The sequence below is a fragment of the Condylura cristata genome, unplaced genomic scaffold (genome assembly GCF_000260355.1).
Source record: "Condylura cristata isolate star-nosed mole 26May11 unplaced genomic scaffold, ConCri1.0 scaffold00020, whole genome shotgun sequence".
Classification (NCBI taxonomy): domain Eukaryota; kingdom Metazoa; phylum Chordata; class Mammalia; order Eulipotyphla; family Talpidae; genus Condylura; species Condylura cristata.
In genome coordinates, this window is record NW_004567121.1 from 4,869,099 (window position 1) to 4,882,365 (window position 13,267).

General features: G+C 38.3%; 1 protein-coding gene across 1 annotated transcript in view; it reads right to left on the minus strand.

Annotated features, from left to right (window-relative positions):
- Positions 1-690: 690 nt before the first annotated feature.
- The window catches only part of LONRF2 (LON peptidase N-terminal domain and ring finger 2), a 22,585-nt gene continuing 10,008 nt past the window's right edge, over positions 691-13,267 (minus strand). Inside the window, 6 exon segments of the mRNA XM_004686011.2 lie at positions 691-1,486; positions 3,970-4,016; positions 4,019-4,094; positions 4,096-4,119; positions 6,812-6,974; positions 10,246-10,404. Coding sequence (XP_004686068.2) covers positions 1,295-1,486; positions 3,970-4,016; positions 4,019-4,094; positions 4,096-4,119; positions 6,812-6,974; positions 10,246-10,404 — 661 coding nt within the window. The 3' untranslated portion in view covers positions 691-1,294.

The following is a 13,267-nucleotide window of genomic DNA, read 5'->3' on the forward strand; positions in this document are numbered from 1 at the left end:
ATATATCTTTCTTTTTAAAATGGAAAAGTCATCTACACCTTGGATGAATACAGCAAAACTTTAAATTGTGATTCTCTCTTTAGTCTGATTCTTATCATTGTTGATTAAAAATTCCCCTCCTACCCCTCACAGACCAAAAGGCCAACTAAGTGAATCAGCTAGATAGGCCAGTGGGAATGTTCAGTATCTCAGCTTCAAATGGTTATTTCAATTAATATTACAATATGCACTGTAAGTGAAAGTTATACATACTGTTCTGTGATAGATAATACCTGGTCTGGTCATTGTAAAACTTTTTGAAATAAACAAAGATAATTTTAGTTTGGTGTTTGAGAAAATTCTGATGAATGTTTACATCCCTGAACATCTTCCCATCCCCTGAATGTTTTCTTGGTTTGCTTTCCTAGAATAGATTTCCACTTCATAGTGGCTTTTTAATGTCTTTACATATTAGTAGATGGAAGTGAATTCAAATTTACTGGTGAGTCTAATTTCTAATGCAAATCTTAGTCAAAAGACAACTATTTTCCAAATGCATAATATTCATTGATGCATGAGAAGTTTATGATTTCAAGATTTGACTGTATGTTTAACATCCAATGCATGTAGAGTTTTAACTCACTTTCACTCAGATCAACTACTAATATCAGATTTTTCTATAACTAGGGTACACCTTTTTGTATCTTTATATTCACTTGATTACAACATGCAATTTACAACACCTGAACTAATGCAGGACACAAAACACAGTTCTATCTGGTAACTAGTATTTCTTGGTTAAGGGCTAGTTTCAGTTCCTGCACTGGGCAATGATTTGAGTCCTCAATTTCACGGACAACTTCACAGTGACACACAATGCCTAAACACATTTTCAGTTAGCCTGTGCCCTGAGAAGTCTGCTTCCAGAGTAAACATGATTCCCCCTGCCTCGCTATCTAGCCACTGAAACATGCTGTTCCCATGTGGCAAAGTACTTTATTGGAAAGGGAATTCTTCTTTCTTGTGAAATATACGCCACTTGTAATCATGTGTGATGTCCATGCTACCCATGAGCTGCACATGAGAAACATCTGCTTCAAAGAGCTTTCTGCATTTGTTTTCCAACCACAGGCTCCACTCAAACTGCAGACTAACCTTGTACAGGGTTAAGATTCTACTAGGCACAGACTTTAAAGGAAATGGTGAGTGTACCATTTTGGGAACGTATCAACAAGCCTTTTACAAATTGTGATGACTGGTATACTCATCATTGCCTGGCTCTCCTCATAGAATACAGAAACCTTGACAGAGAAAGTCAGTTATTCCTCTCCCTGTTAACCTGCTCTTGCCAACTATTCATCTTCCATGTGATGATAACTAATATGCACCTAATGGCCAGCAGCCACTTTTTCAGCGAGGTCATGCCAAGTATGGCCAACTGAGCCTTGCGTTCTAATGGCAGCACTGCCAGGGTCCACCAGGACCAAGCAGGGCCACTAGGATTACTCTGCAAAACAAAGAAAAGGAAAGCACAGTTATTGCCTAACATACAAGTCTGTTCTCCCAATATTGTCTTTGGTTTCACCAACAGACATGGGTAAAAATTAAATGACACCTTCTATTTTAGATTCACTTCAATTCATTCAGCCCTTAATGATATAGCTTACTTTTACATTACGTATTTAATTACAGAGTAACTCAAAAGTAAGAGCATACCAAGAGTAGCCTCTTCCTCCAGGTAATACTACAAATTAGTTGCTTCTGTTCCCTCAAGACTTGTAAGGACATATCTGAAGACAAGACCATGATTTTTACCTCCATTTTCCAATGTTCTGGGTCATATAGCATAATATTACAAAAGCCAAGATTTGTGCAGAAGTATAATAAAATAAATCCTATAATAAAGTAAGTGACTGATGTGCACATATAAGAAACATCTACGAATCAATAATAAGATAAAAATTAGAAATTTTTATATTACATTATATTATTTTATATTACATTATATTATAGTATGCCACTGGATAGCCTCACTTCATATAGCCAACAGGCACTTCTGCACTGAGCTCTAAGCAAAAATTGATCAAACTCAATATTCCTAGTACTGGAACCAAGAGATCCAGCTGCTTGCATCTAGCCTACTGGGTTTCCCTCCATTCCCATTCCAAAAGTATTTAGAATCTTCAATGAGAAGTAGGGAGGGTTCACACTGGAGTTACCTTAGCTCTGGGGAAGTTAGTCTACAGAAAAATTAGGAGCATCACTGAGGCTAAAGTGCACAGGGGCACTTTACCAGGAAGAAGGCACAAGTATCAAAGAAGATGACCTTCTGCATGCTTTACAGCTCTACTTTTCCCTCCTTCTGAATAACATAAAAATATCTCCCATGGACTGCAGCTCTCCTTGCCTGCCTATGACTATGCAGGTGTTTCTTTCCACAAACCTGTCCTTTCAGGAGCAGTTCTTTCTGCCACTTGTATCTGGGCAAGCGTCTTTTCCTATTTATAACAAAACTGTCTTTTGAATATTAAAAAAAAAAAGTTCCCATAAACTATCTCAAATCCCTCTATGGTAGGAAGATAAATGATCTCCCAAAGGCATCCACACCCCAAATCCCAATTCTTGAATCCCCTGATATAGCAAAAGAGACTACAGGTACCCGATATAGCAAAAGAGACTACAGGTGTGATTAAGTTAATCAATTATGCTGGCTCGCCTTGGAGAGCTTACTGTCACCAAGAAGGTTCTTAAAATAGAGAACTTATCTGGGCTCTTGGTCTAAGGGAGAGGTGACTGTGGAAGAATGTCAGAGAAATGCAACAATGCTGGCCTGGAAGACAGAAGAAGCATGAGCCAAGGAATGCCAGCAGCCTTTATAGCTGTGAAGGGAAGTGGATGGAGTGTCCCTGAGAACCCGCAGGGAGAACACAGTGCTGGCTGCACCTTGGCCAGCACCCAAGTGACCTATGTTGGACTTCACCAGAACTGTAAGATAACAAATATCTGTTGTTTGAAGTTACATTTATGTGACATGTGATAGAAGGAATAAAAGTTAATATAAATCACAATTAGAGGTTATAGGCATTAAGCAAAAAATCCTAGAAAAAAGAATGATTCAAACCCTAATGTGAGTTAGTCTAATCACCTTACTTTCTGAAAATGAGTTACAGAAGGAGTAGGAAAAGGGGTTATGAGAGGGTTGGAGGGTGAGGAAGGATTTACAGCCACTTTCTAGCTTCCAGCACCGTATTTAGAAAACACTGTACTCAAGTGGGGATAAAAGATTTAATAAAAAAGATAAAAAGTGGTTGAAAAAGATAACAGAAGTCTTTTCATCTGACCCTAAACCGAGCTGGTCCTGTCCTATTCCCTTTTCCTTCCAACAGGCCTGTGTTTGTACCGTAGAAAGAACTAAACATGCTCATTATAGTCCTAAACCACCCTGCCTGGCTATGTCACCCATGTGCAGATGAAGGAGTACTGCACTTAGAAATGCTTCACAAAGCTGAAGCCCATTCACTGCTTAAGGAACCAGCTTCTGCAAAAGTGGTCCTGGAACTTCAGAGAAAAACTATAGTCACAGGCTAGGAAGTATAATAAAAGGCAAGGTAGGAAGGCTAATTTAATAAGAGCTAGTGAATTTTATCTTTTTGTATTTGATACCCACTTAATAGGTACAAGACAATGGGTGTACATGCCAACCCACAAAAATTACTATTTAAGTTATTTGATGTTGGTAAAAGAAATAAAAATACAAAAGATGATAGCTAATCAGAAAAACTTTTGATAAAAAGGAAATTATCTTTCCGTAGTATTACAAACAAAGCATTATTGTTTTGCTCCAAAAAGATATATACTGGAAGCTGCTTTGTCAAGTTATTAACAAGTCAATTAATTAATAAGCAATCATAATGGAATATATAGAACATAGTACTGTCACATATTACATTAGAAAATAACAGCATTATTAAAATAAAAGAGAAACTACACCTGAGGTTCAGCTTCCCTATTCGGCATTACCGCAAAATGACTTAAAATTGTTCTTTCATGTGATCCTGAAGTGCAGTAAACCAGGAAGTAGACTGTTGATAAAATGAATCATGAAGAGTGATTAAGTTCCTCATACTCTGGACCTTCTACCTGATCAAGGAAAAGAACATTTAACAATTCATTATTACACATGACATATACAATTAGTAACCTTTGCTACATCTGCTAAGCTGATTCATGTCACTTATTACTTTGACAATTAGTGTTTTATAAATAAGATATAAGCTCAATATTCAAAACTACGGGTTTGGGTTTGTTTGTTTTTTACATAGTGGAGCTATATTGTTATTAATCTATCACATCTTAATTTTTATCTTAACACTGTGATATAGGCACAAATCCCATGTTAATATGAGTATTTTAATAGCTACATGCAATCATATACCAGATATACCATCTATTTATTCAACCATTGAAAGTACACACACACATATGTAAATAACACAGTTAACTAAGTAGTTACATGTTGGTCTTTGCTTTGGTTTCATCACTGCCTCTCGTTTGTGAACTTTAGCCATTTACACCACCTCCTTAGGATAATTTTCTCATTTACAAAGAGGGAATAAACCACTAAATTTCCTTCTGGTTAAAAAATTCTAGAATCTATGAAAACTAAGATAAACTGAACTATTAGATTACAAATAATATAACTTGTTCTCAGTTTGATTTATACAAGCGACATATTCATATGAGCAGGGTTTTTTTTTAAAAAAAACTATTTCATATTGTAGATACTTAAACTCACATTTTAAAAAAAGTATATATACCATTAAAAGTTGTCATTCACCACAACAGTAAATAAAACAGTAATATACATATTATCAATCTAATAGAGAGATTCTGATTACTGTCACATTCAGTACTCAGTACAGCCTTTTAAAACCTGTTCTCTAGTCTAGAGAACACAGAGTTTAACTCTGCTCTACTCCTCTGCACAGTGAGGTTCTCACACAGATGACCAGAAACAGGAGCTGGAAAAGGGACAGAGCTGCTATCCTCTGCTCACTGGTGTCATGACTGTTCATCGCTCTCTCTAAAATGATTTTTGATGTGATGTGAGTTGCCAATGACTCAGTTTACACAGAGTCAAGCATGACCAAAGAACTCAAAAGAGGGGGCCCTCCCTGGTGGTGCAGCAGGTTAAAGCACAGCACTAAGAAGCTAAAGTCACTTCAGCATGAATTTGATCCCCGCCCCAGAAGTGACCAAATGGCATGGCAGACCTCTCCTGACCTACCCGCTGCTCCCCTCAGCAGCATGCTTCATTGATCTGCCTGTTCTGCTCCTCACTCTGTCTCTGGTGAACCCTCTCACCACCCCTGCACTTCTGGCCTGTACACTAGCTCTGTACACATAAATAAATAAATCTTAAAAAAAAACTCAAAGGCATATGAAGATTTCATATTATTGCTGTAATATAATTTACATACCAAAAGTGTACAGATCTCAAATTACTTAGCTCAGAGATGTCAACTGTACACTCTAGTATTATCATTCCCAAACTGGTAAAAGAACATTGCAATTACCTAGAAAGATTCTTCTTCCTTCTAGTCAGTTACAACTCCCACCCCATAACCACTATCTGACCTCCATTACCACAGACTTAACTTTCCTGTTTTTGGAAGTACAACTGAACTTCAAACAACACAGGTTTGAATTGAGTGGGTCCACATATAGGTAGATTTTCTTGTAAACAAATGACATAAACTTATAATATCAATGACTACTGCACAGTGCTAATAAATGTATCTTCTCTTATGATTTTCTCAAAAATAGTTTCAGTAGCCTACTTAACTGTAACAATGTTGTATATAATACATATATGTGTTAACTGACTGTATTATCAATAAGACTTCTTGTCAACAGCAAGCTATCAATAATTTAAACTGGGAAAGTCAAAGTTATAGCCAGATTATCAACTGCTCAGGGGCTAGGTACAGCTAATCTCTAGGTTGTTCAAGAGACAACTGTATATAAATGCAGTCACAGAGTATGTAGTTTTTGTGTGTCTGGCTTCTCTTGCTTAGTGCTTCATGTCCTCAAGGCGCATGCATATTATTTTGTACATCAGCGTTCCTTCCTTTTCACTGATAGCAGTATCTCATTGTATAAATCTGCTACAATTTTTCTGTCCATTCAGTTATTGATGGAACACCTCAGCTATTTGCTATTTTTGACAATTAATGAATGGACATCCATATACAGATGTTTTTGAGAATCCCTTCAAAACATTTTGTTAGTCTATCAAAGTATATGTCCTGTTATTTCTGTTAGCCACATAAGTGATTTTAAGAGATAAGAGTCTAAGTCTCTTAGATTTAGCTCTAGCACAATCTCTGAATTAATACCAGTCTCCAGAACAGTGGTTGACTACTGTTCATTATTCAGATCCTATTCATCATGTTTTTGTAGGCAGCAAAACTGGGATGGAAGTCAACGATGCCCATTTGTTTACAAACTGCCATTGGCTGCTTCTGTGCCACAGCACCAGAGCTGAGTATAAGTCTCAGAAACATATGACCTTGGGATTCTGAAGTATTTACTGGGAGGCCCTTTACAGAAAAAAAAAAAAAAAACTTACTAGAACATCAAAACAAGCCATGTGAGGCAGTAAGGTGATTTTGTAGGAAGATTTCTGTGCCAACTCCAAGTCATAAAAATCCACTGAGATGATTAAAAAAAAAAAGAGTGATCCATTATTAAGTGGTATTATGATTAAAAATATGACCAGGTTTCTACATATGCAGTCCTCTAGACATACATCAGTAAAAATAAATCTCACCTTCTCATCTTTAAGATACTCAATGTCTGCTGTGTTATAGCCATCTCTGTGACTGTGGCTTAAAACTCTGAACCGACTAACTCTAATTGCATCAACAACTGAACTTCCATCTGGAAATGTTCTGACATCCTTGATCTCCAGCATGCAGCCATACTCAGAAATCCTGAAAGGAGAGGAGAAATCATGATAGTTAAATTTCAGGTCTTTATTTCTCCCTAGATAAAGACGGGGTCCTGAAAGAACAAAAACAAACAAAATACAGGTGTCTAGGTGTCTGTGTCCACACGGGACAAGTGAGAGAGAGAATTGCTGAGGAGGTCTTCCCTGCGAGGCACAGTGGCGTGCCACGGCAGCGGGGGGAAGGCCAGAGGTAAAAGAGCACTTTGCCTCAGTGTTCAAGCAAGTTAGCACTCGGAGAAACCTGAAAGATGGGGAGAGAGAATCATAAGCACATCTCCGCAGCTCCTTGACAGGCGGTCCAGAGTCTTTGTCTGCATGATTCTCTGCCACCCACAGACTTTCCCTCCTCTTCATGGCTGCTGCTGTAGGTCAACTGTGCCCTTCTCAATATATTATATGGAAGGTTGCTCCTATTCCCTTTCACACCTTGATATCTCACCATCCCACTGAAATGACCCTAATTGAAGGAACTAGTTCCTAATTGCTAAATTAGGGGACATGTTTCTACCTGGCCTCAGCTGATTTGACTATACCGGACCTGTCTTTGACTCAACACCCTCTGTTGCTTCCACCTTTCTGAGCAGGCCAGCCCTTCATAGCTTTTTTCCACATGCCTCTCATACACTGGAGCCACACAAGGATGGCATTTGGCTACTTGCCTACTTTCTCCAAAGCTTTCCCAGATGACTTACCCACTCTCATGGTGTGAATGGTTGTCTGCCTCCTGGTGATACTGAAAGTGCCTACTATGTGTTAAGCACTACTTAGAACAGTTGATAGTATGTACTCAAGTCTCACAAAAACATAAAGACTTAGAGAAATTAAACAGTCTCTAAGGTCAAAATGAGATTTGAACCCTAGGGTATCTGGTTTCAAAGTGAACGAACAACTTTGTAGAAACCTTCCAACCGATGACAGATTGTGGTTCCCAAGTTACATGCCTGCATGGCCAAATGCCTGCCAGATACCTCTACTTAGGTCTCTAATACAACCATCTCTTCCTGCTAATTTAATAGGACAGCTTACCCACAGCTGTGGCATACACAGATGCACCCTTAAAATTCTCTTTAAGGGAGGAGCTGTTACGCCATTATCTGCTAAGAGCCTCTAACTTTGGCTGCAGAACGCATGTTTCCAATGAGCATCTTGTCTGTGAATATGTATAAATTCCCTGCATGTCCGGTGCCTCCCAGGGCATCTAGATTCTTGTGCATATCCACAGGTAGACAGTGGAAATCTGTTGAAAATAAATTGCTCACGTTACTCTATTATACTTTTATGTTTCCTTCTTCTCTGCCACATGTAAGCAGGCTGCTGTCTCCTCTCCCTGGAGTGATCTGTCTTCCCTCAGTTACCCTACGCAAACTTCAGCCTGGAAGATTTAAGAAATTCACATTTGTTGTTTCACAACAGTACAGCTTTCAGTGTTACAGAAGTTCCACAGTTCTTATGCTGTGGAAGAAGTTCCACTTCTAGAATGGTTGTTTTTTTTTCCCCACGTTGTTTTGGCCTAATCGAATTTTAATATATTCAAATGCTCTCAGCATCTTATTTAAAAATGCTTTTCCCTAGTCCTAATTATAAAAACAGCCCTTAATTTCTACTCTTAAAATGTTTAAATATGTTTTCCCATTTCATATTGACAATATAAATGTGTTATATGTTTCCCTCACTACCCAAAAGTAGAATGTGCTTATTTGTTATGAAGTGGCTGATTATCTTCTAGATCTGGGAAAATGCAAAACTTAAAAAAATAAGGGTAACAGTGTTCCTAGACTCAAAAAACAACCAACCACATATCATGACAAAAGGAATGTTCTACTTTTCTGCAGCAGGGGAAATAACTGTAAAGTAGAGAAGATATTTTACCCAACGAACGTGAACTACCCAATAATTTTCTGGTCATTTGTTATTCAGAAATTTGCCTTTTCTCACAAAATTATATATACATTTGGTGTTCATGTATATATGCATATGCCTCTTGTTTCAATTTTTTGTTTCAGTGGTCTACTTACTAAGACTTCCAAGTTTTTTGTAGAAATGTTCTATCTTGCTCGGCTGGTAACTTCAAAACTATCAAGATTCTGATTTTTAGTTTTTCCAAAGTGATTCTCAAATCAGCTTGTGCACTTACATGAAAAATCCCTCTTGGGATATTGACTGAAACTACTTTAGACTCATAGGCTAATCTAGGTAAAGTAGTATTGCTACAGAGAGCCCATACATGCTATTTCACGCCACTTATTTCTTTTATCTTCTTAAATATATTTCAATAAAGTTGTCACAGTTTCTCCAGACAGAGCCAACACAGATCTTTCAAAATATCTGTTCAAGGTGTTTATGATGAAACTAGTAATTGGCAGCAAATATCCACTTCCTCCTTCTTCCCAGAGACATAGGTAAGCTACATTTCTCAGCCACCTTTGCAGCTGGGTGAAGAATAATAATGAATTTCCCTTTCTCTAGAGACCTTTGGGCTCATGTGTCTCTTCCACCAATTAGAACCTGGATATAGTGCCCTCGTCATACCCATGCAATGCTAACAAAGTTGTAAAAATTAAAGGCACCCAGAGATAGGAAAGATTCTCAGTTCCAAAGCAACCCACAGAAAGGAGTTGCCTGCTAATTCAGAACATCTTTCCTAGGAAAGATATAAAACAAGGCGAGGTGAAAGCAAAGTGTCAATGGTTTTTATAAGACTGAAGCTTTCTGGTTCTATAAACAGAGAAATGTTCATTCAAGATGTAGCAAATATTTTGAGCTCTTAACAGATCTGATTATTTGTATATTATATTGATGAGTTAGAAATGAATTACCAGTATCTGAGAAAGTACTGGAAGCATAGAGGTGTGAAAATATGAACTGTATTTAGTAAGAGCAAATAATATAAGGGACTAGCAGGTATGATATTTGAAGGACGAAGGAGGGGCTCAAGTAGAAAAAAGCCAGGAATCACATCCTGGGTGCCCCCAGTGTACACTTTGTATATAATGGGAGCCACTGCAGATTTTTAACATCATTCTAAACTGTTCTTTTAGAATAATGAGAAATTGCTGAATGGGGTGAGAGAGAGGGTCCAAAATAAAGGCAAGAAGAGCACAGGGACTAGTGATGGTGCATGGGTGAATTGGTGATGGGAATTCTATGGGGACTACACCTGATGTAAAATATAAACAAAGAAAGCAATTAAATAAAAAAAGAATAATGAGAAATTATGCATTTAATTAGTATGCTTTGAAAGCTGCAAGTCTTACCCTGCGTGCTTAGCAGATAAACACATGCCAAACCACTTGGTGCCAGTTTCCATGCATCTTTTTACCATGAGCCGATAGCGGGGCTCAAAGATGTGCAGGGGACAAGGCACAGTGGGGAAGGCCACAGCACACACAAAGATGGGCACATCTCTGGTAAGACTGCAGAGGAAGGGGAAATGTGAGCTTAGAATAGGGGCTTTTGAAACAGAATGTGTTATAGGTGATGTAAAAAACCAAAGGCAAGTCAACGTCAAGTTTCCTGTGTACAAATAGAACCCTAAGCCCGCCTCAGTTTTAAGTGAGTAAAACAAGTCAAGGATCACAGCCTGAGAGAGTCTCAGTCCACCCCAGATTTCTGGCCAAGTCCATCATATTCAATTATGGCAGAGTTTTCTAGAGATGGAAAGTGAAGCCAAGACATCTGCAAACCTCTCCAAGTGTAACTTAAAAAGCAATCATATAACCCACAAATGTATCCAGCATTGCTGGATTAACTCATGCATCTTTCTTCCAAAGGTAGGTGCTATCACTCAATAATATTTTGGAGAGGGGAGAGGAACTTTGGACACAGTGGTAGCCATTCCAGATAGACAAACAAATTTGATGAGGGCATATGGCCTGGTGGATGCAGTCTGGCACAAGTAATCTCCTCAGTGAGTATTAAATAATATATTGTGTGCCCTCTCCCTGGTGGTGTAGCTGGTTGGAGCACAACACTGCGAAGCTGTTGGCAGCCACTTCAGTGCGAGTTCAATCCCCACCCCAGAGGTGACCCACACAGTGCGGCAGACCTCTCCTGACCCACCCACTGCTCCTGTCAGCAGTGTACTTTGTCAATCTGACTGTTCTGTTCCCCACTCTCTCTGGTGAATTCTCTTACCGCCCCTGCACCTCTGGCCTGTACCCCAGTTCTTTATGCATAAATAAATCTTAAAAAAAAACACCCAGATCCAATGTCACTCTATTAAAAAATAATAATAATATGTGCTATCTGACCAATCCCTGGGGCACATCAATCAGCCCCGAAGCACTGCTAGGGTTATAGTGTAAGAAACAGCAGAACACCATCCAGCTACCCTTTTTCCTGAGGCTGGAGAGAAATCTTCTGTGAAATTTGGATTCCATTACACCAAGACAGGGAACTGTGAAGCAGCTTTCAGGCACAGAGATGAGCGCATTCTGATCTCAGAGAAAGAAGCACTGGTACAGGAATCCCAGCCCTATAAACCCTCCCAAGCCTCCCGTGCCAAGACTGTGAGCACTTATTCTGGGTTCCAATCTCCCATACTCCTATCTCCCACCATCTACCTAAAAAAGGAGGATCCCAAAACTCAAGCCACAGAACCACCCACTATGGGGGGAAAAGGACACAGGAAGGTGCACCCAAAGGTGCAACACAGAAAAACAGAAAAGAGCTAAACTGATTTGAACAAAGGTAACAAAGACCAGAAAAGCAATCTACCTTCAATGAAGTTTGAAAGTCTTAATTAAATACAGAAAGGCAAGTTTAAAATACAGAAAGGCCTCAGAAAATGCATAAGGAAATCTTATAGCTGAACAACAACAATTTATCAATATAGGGGGCAGGGTCATAGAGAATTTTTCAAAGGAAATCTACAGATAGCCAATAGACAGAGAGAAAAATTCTCAGCATCGCTTACTATAACAGAAATGCAAATCAAAACCAGTAAGAGATCACCTTGTCCCTGTGAGAATGATCTATAACAAAAAGAATGTTTGAGTCCAATACTAGCGAAGATGTGGAAAATGGAACACCCAATTTCCAATGGTGTAGCCTCTATGAGCACGACAAGAAGAGCACTCAAAAAAAATAAAAATTTCAGCATTGAAAATAGTGTAATGAACACTTAATAGGAATAACAGCATGCAATAACTGTTTTTAACATGTTAATGCCAATGCTGAGCAGAAGTAGTCTCTATCCAGTTAACAATATACAGCAATAATTTATCAGGATAGTAAGGATGAATAAAAGTTAAAATTATATCTAAATTTTCTCTGGTATTATTGACTATTAAATCTTTCCAGGATTAAGCAATTAAACTGTTCTATAATATTGAGTGATCTATTTGCTTTATCATTTCATTGATATATTTGATATATTTATTTCATTAATAATTTTGAACTACCTACAAAGTTTTCCACAAATATACTGAATGTTAGCTAACATCCTTCCATTCAGAAGTTGTGTAACACCTTGACTAGATATCTTACTGACATGTTTTGGGTAAAGATCAGTTAAGATAAAGTATGTTTTAAGATTCTTGTGAAATTTGCAGATGGGTCAAAGCAGGTAGGGATACATGAAATAGCATGCTCAATTTTCAGTATTATTTTGATAAGGTGAAATAATGACCAAAAATCACTGAGTGACAATATAACAATATCAACAAAGATCAATCAAGTACACAAAGATTTAAAAATATGGCTAGAGTGAAATAAGCCAAAAAGAAAAAGAAAAATACCGCATGGTTTCTGTTACAGGAGGATTGTAGGGAGGCCAAATGGGGGTGGGGGTGCGCAGAGAATAGTAACTATAACAAAGTAAAAATCAAAATCAACAGGCAACTATAATCCAGAGACATTCTTCAGGGGTTGGGGGAAGAAAGTGGTTTTAAAACAGGAGGGAAGATCACACCCTTTTGTGCTCTTATGGTGAAGGTGCACAAGTGAACTGGTGATGGGAGCTTCTTGGGGGCCAAACATGAGTGGATAAGGCATACAATTTGTGAAAATGAAGAATGATGTAAATATATATATATAACTTAAAAAGTATACTGCTAGAAAGTGCTTATTAAAAAAAATCTAGGTATTCGGATGGTTTCACTCATAGCAGGAGTATAATGGACCAGGCGAGAAAATAACAAAAATAATGAACCATAGACCAGAGACATTCTGTGGGGGTGGAGTGGGGAATGGGAGCAAAAAGGGGGGGGGGGGAAGGGAGGGAAATGCACGGGACTATGGTGGTGGCACAGGGGTGATTTGGTGATGGGAAACCCG